Source organism: Teleopsis dalmanni, chromosome 1, assembly GCF_002237135.1.
Source record: "Teleopsis dalmanni isolate 2A chromosome 1, ASM223713v2, whole genome shotgun sequence".
NCBI classification, from domain to species: domain Eukaryota; kingdom Metazoa; phylum Arthropoda; class Insecta; order Diptera; family Diopsidae; genus Teleopsis; species Teleopsis dalmanni.
This window is the reverse complement of record NC_051846.1, coordinates 68,997,319-69,003,318: the sequence shown is the minus strand read 5'-3', so window position 1 is coordinate 69,003,318 and position 6,000 is coordinate 68,997,319. Positions and strand designations below refer to the sequence as shown.

General features: G+C 26.0%; 1 protein-coding gene across 1 annotated transcript; it reads left to right on the top strand.

Moving 5' to 3' along the window:
- The first annotated feature begins 1,513 nt into the window (after window positions 1-1,513).
- LOC119673275 lies at window positions 1,514-5,153 on the top strand. Its single transcript, XM_038084535.1, has 2 exons — window positions 1,514-1,735; window positions 4,990-5,153. Exons 1-2 carry the CDS (start codon window positions 1,552-1,554, stop codon window positions 5,106-5,108), a joined length of 303 nt encoding a protein of 100 aa, XP_037940463.1. The 5' UTR covers window positions 1,514-1,551; the 3' UTR covers window positions 5,109-5,153.
- Window positions 5,154-6,000: the final 847 nt, after the last annotated feature.

Here is a 6,000-nt window from a genome sequence, read left to right as displayed (position 1 = left end):
CCTACAGTTATGGCAAGATATCCCTCTTCAGCAGAACGAGACTTCCAGTCACATTCTATGTGACTCTGCCTTGATCTGGGCCAGGAGGAGGTCACTGGGTCGAGAATTATTTTCCCTTTCTTATATTAGGAGGTCCTCAGCAGGCGACATTCTGGCTTTTATTCAGAAGGCGGAATGTCTTCTGTTCGGTTATGGTCTGTTGCAGCACAAAAAATCAATCTGTTCGCAATGCTCTGCTCCGTCGGGAGCTAGTACCCTGTCTATTCCTATCCTATGGGTATTATTTACTAGTTATTGAAGAATATAACTATCGAATTTTAATTATTTTATTGTCTCTTAGAATTTAACTTATTCTATATTTGGTTTTCTGTCGCTGATAATTAAAAATTTTTTAATTTTTTTTTTATCGAAAATGACGCGTCTTATGATAAAAATAAACTATCTAAAAGTTAGAAGGGTTTAAATAGAAATGAAAAAACAACAAAAATTTTAATTAATAATTTATTAAAATTTAGCTGACTATACACGGAGGTTTGTTTGGTATACCTCAAACCTCGCGTAATTCTTATATAAATACTTCATTTATATACTCTACCAAAATTTAGTTTTAATTATTTTTAATTAATAGTATTAAGAAAACTATATTGAATCAAATTTATGAAATTTAAAAATTTTATGAAATTTTTAACTAGACTTCTCAGTGTGATAAACTCTTTTGCAACAATTTTAGTTAATACAAGAGTAAGCAAAACAAAAAAAAATAATTTAAATGTAAACTTATTGCAAATATTTTCATAATCACATTTATTTCATTATTTATTTAATATAAACTAATTCATTTTTTTATTAATTGTTATTTCTTTTATTGTTTTTCTATTATTTCTTTAACAACATTTTGCAACGCTTCACAACAAATTTCACATCTTCATACCACAACAAACACCAATTCACCAAATACGTTCATTACAAAACTCATTTTAAACAAACGAACTCATTGTCTATAACAAATAATAAAAATTAATTTTAAAATTTTATATTATTTAATAAACAATAAAATATAAAATACAAAAAAATTGCACCATAAATAATCACACGAAACATCTTCACATTGCGTTCATCATGCACCTCAAAAATCATCAAATTTATTAATTAATTTATTTATTTAATTTGTACGTTTTTTTTTATAAATTCGAAATCGTTATAACGTTTTTGCAAAACAAATAAATATTTAAACATTTTTTTTTTTAAATAATTATTTCACATTCACTTTTGCACATGTAAATAAACATTTTTTGTTCAATGTGTGTGTTTCTTTATATATTTTTGTATATGTGTGCTTATGCGTTTAACGGTGTGGAAATTATGGAATTTTTGGAAATTTGGAATTAATATATTTCGGCAAATTCACAAAAAAATCAAAAAAAAATATTATATAAAATTATTAAAAAAAAAAAAAAAAAATCGATAACAAATAAAAATGCAAAAATGCGAAATTGAAATAAAAAAGATCGCGTTGCATTGGTCACTGCTGCACCACCGAGCTATACACGTATGTATCACTATTTTCCAGCACATTTGACAGCGCACCCGTTTTGTTTTTATCCACAACCCCCACCACCACCAATACCACCACCACCGATGACACAATTGCCATCACCACCGACGCTCAAACAATTGGGCAACTCGCTGACATCAATGACACAAGCACATATCGCACAGACATTACGGTATCCAGGTAAGGTTTGTAACACCTGCACCATTAATCAAATTACTAATTATTATTATAAAGCATAATTAATTAAATATATTTAATTAATATTTAAAAGAAATAAATAAAAATTGATTAAGAAAAACGCTTAAAGTATCTGGTACATCTGGTAAGGTTATTCTAAACACAATGCGAGGTATGAGAATGGCTTTTAAAGGGTTAAGAAAAATAAAAGAGTCATAATTAACATACTGGTTAGAAGTGCACTAATTACTAAATATTAATTAATATTTTAAATTACAATAAAAGCAAAAAATAGTTCAAGGTATGGTACGTACATTACCAAATCAAAACTGTTTTAACAAATCTTTCAAAGTAGTCACATAATATAGATATTGTAGATCCAACTTTCAAACTCTCTTTGAAATAACATTCAATAGTTTTTCAAACATATTTTTAAAATTCTGATTCAAACAAACAATAATTGATTGGTTTTTATGGCGGCAGATGCTTCGAAAGAGCACCCGAAAATAAGGTTCTGAAGATATGTTTTTCTATGTTTAAATCCAAACACATAATTTGTTATACGACACTTATTTAAGATTTTCGTTAAATTCAATAGTTATTAAATTTCCATAATGGAATGTTTAAATTTTGCCAGACCTAGGCATTGGAAGAAGAAGCATTTAAATATCTTTTTATCTAGTTAAAATAAAAATCAAATTTTTTACCAAAGATGTCTATTGACTAATAATCTGTCAGCACTACTGCTTGCAGTTTGACCATTTCAATCAGTACTCTACCCAATAGATTTTCTATTTTATTAAACTATAGCTCACCAAAGACAACTTAGATTTCTCACAGTTCATTATTGTCTTCCATATTAGAAAATAATTTTATAAATGGTTTTAAATATCTTTAAATAAAATCAGTTTTTTCTCTGTTGCTAAAGATGCCTTTCAACCTTGTCTGACTAGTTCATATATGGGATCTTATTTTTCTGTATTCCCCTATTCCATTTTATCCATTTCAACTAAATGGGTAAAATGGTAAAATGGATTGTACACTGATATGATTTTAGTTTTTCACTACTTAACTGATTTTGATTATATATAATGATTGGACAAAGCCTAGATCGCAGCCTTACTATTCAGAAGATTGTTATATATTGATTAAGAAGGTTCCTTCCAGAATTATGTAGGTGTAGATTCCATACACATATTCAAATACTACAAAGTGAAACAATATCTTCTGTCAGCAATCAATATCATTCTAGAGTAAGAAGGGTTGAGTATTAGTTTAGCTAATTAAGAAGTTCATACTTTATTAACTTAACCAGTATTAAGTAGTTAAATGGAAATATCTGACTGGACTGCAATAAACAAAGTCCTGTTTAAGTTCAAAAGTTTATAAGAAAATGTTTTGCTATTATAATAGAAATGTATATAGGAAATTATTTTATAAATAAAAAACTAGTCAGACCGAAGAATGAATCACGAAAATATATTATACGTTTTACTTAGATAACTCATCAACGAGTCTCGCTGGCTTCATGAGAAAGGAAGGAAGTTTTTCGTTTAAAATTAAAAAATACTTTTCTTCTCCTGACATAATCACAAAATAATATAATATTGCCATTAGTTTCACTATATGATTAGTAAACATCATTAACACTGTTTATTACATAGTAAAAATATTAAGATTATTTTAAAAATGACATCATCCATCAAAGCAAACCAAATCTCTAGAATATTTATTAATATTATATGTAGATATATAATTTAGTAACTATGCATCGAATGGCCAAAAATGTCACCAGATGTCTTAAATGTGATTTAATTGATTTTTTATTAACACATATTTTTTTTTTAAATAACAAAATAGAACAAAATATAGTATTAATATTGCTTATTATAATTAAATAATACTTAATTCGAAATAAAATGATTTTATCAAAGGATTTAAACAAAATATGGAATAAATTTAACTTACTTTTTGATTAAATTGCTAATATGTATGTATAGTATATGTTTAATATATTTTATAAATAAAATAAGAAATAATTTTAATATAAGAATTATCCATGAGGTAGTTCTTTCAATTTTTACTCTATTTATCGAAAGGTAAGAAATAAATTCCTTCATACAGATAATAAGAAACGTTTAAATGTTCGTTTTTGATTATATATCGAAAAATTTTTTAATATTTAAAAAGATTAATATATTTTTACTACTGATCAGTTTTCGCAGAATATCAATGATCTAGTAGAAAAGGCACAAAAATAATATGACGTCTAGCCACTCACTACTAAAACGATCTAAGCAATTGGGATCGACACAGTTTCACAACCTACAGCAAATCAATTAAAGCTCTATATTAAGTTTTATGTTGCTAACTTATATGGCATGGTAATTAGAGACAAGTGTCTTTTGATAGATTTACTGGACAGTTCAATATCGGTCATGAGACATTGCTTTATTTGGAAGACTCTCGCTCTATATTAAGCTTTATATTACTAACTGCTATGACGTTCTAGTTAGAGACAAGTGTTTTTTGCTGAACCATTCAATATCTGCCATGAGACATCAGTTTATTTCAAAGACTCTCACAGCAGCTATAATAAAAATGGTAGAAACGCTACACATCCTCTTTGACATTGTTCAGTATATGCAGACCATAGATTAAATATACTCATGACATTCTTACTAGAGAATCTCAGTCTAATACAAGTGTTACCCTGAATTAAAGGATCACTTATATTTTAAACCGTTTAAAAATTGTACGGCAAAACAATTAGCTTATACATCTAAGTTGATTTCTAGTACAATCTACTTTTTCTGGGCATAGATATATATTAAAGTATGTAATATATATAAACATATTATTACTTTTTAAGCAGAAAATGTTTCATCTCACTTTTTACTAACACATATACTGCTGATGATAAAAAATTGTTTAGTTTAGTAAGTTACACTTACTAAGTAAGCAGTGGAAACACACTATAAGCTTCGGCAAAGCCAAAGCCAATAGGTTTACTTATTTTTTTTATACTTCTTATAAATTAATTTATTATTAAAATATATTAAAAGTTTTTTATATATGATATGTATAAAACTAGACATCTAAAATATATTTATTTATGTATGCTGTAATATTATACTATATTATACTATATTTACTATATTAAACTATTTATGTTATATTATGTTTTTTTCAGATATATATTTTACATATAATAAAATTCTAATAAAATTGTTTATTTTCTATTATATTTTTCTTAGGTTTATTCATACGGCCAGATGAGACCAATCTTTACACCACACTGGAGCCAACACTAAGTAGTAATCCGAACGTGTACTTTCAACGAGGTGGAGCAGTACATCCAGGCATGATGTACTAAAGCGAAGAACACAACGAAAAAAATAATTACAACATCTGCAATCGATTTCAGTTTAATTTATGAAAATATAAGTAATAATTGCAATATATTTTTAAATAAATGATATTAGTTTAAGAATATAATATACTATACAAAAGAAGATATTATTTAATAATTATCGTACGCATAATCCCAAGTGCACATTGGCTCCTAGGGAGTATATCCATTCTTAATTAAATTAAGTTTAAATTAAAATTATAATTCAATAAGAAAAAAAAACAACAAAAAAGGAAAAAAAAGAAAATGCAGTGAATACAGAAATTAATTTTATTTATAGAAAATATTTTCTAAAGACTTTTAATTTTAATATGTAATTAAATTTTATAATTATTAATAATAATATTTTTAATGATGGAAACGCTCATAGTATGTAATTTAGTTTTACTTTAAGTTGAAAACACTATCCATAATATTATGAATTAAAATAATTTTTAATATATAGAAATAAAATTCATAAATAATTTTAATTGCTTTAAAAGTATTTTAATATATAAGCCGGCTCGGAGCACATGAGATACTTGGTTATTAGCATTGAAGCTAATAAGAAGCAAGTGTTATATGTGAATTAGTAGTTTTGATGTAAGAAATGAGTGCCGCTGTTGCGATATGTGAACTTACTTTTCATGAAGTGAAAGTATTTAATTGCATAAGTTTTTATTTTTAACATAATTTTACTTTAGTGTACTCACGTCTCAAACCTCACACCTCAAACCTCACTCACTCATTCAATGTTCATAAATTTGCTTTTATTTGTTTAGGAATTTTAGTTACATTTTTATTGTTCATTTTCGTTTTTATGTAGTTTTTAGATTTTAGTTTCATTTTAATTTTAATTTTAATTTTAATTTGTTTA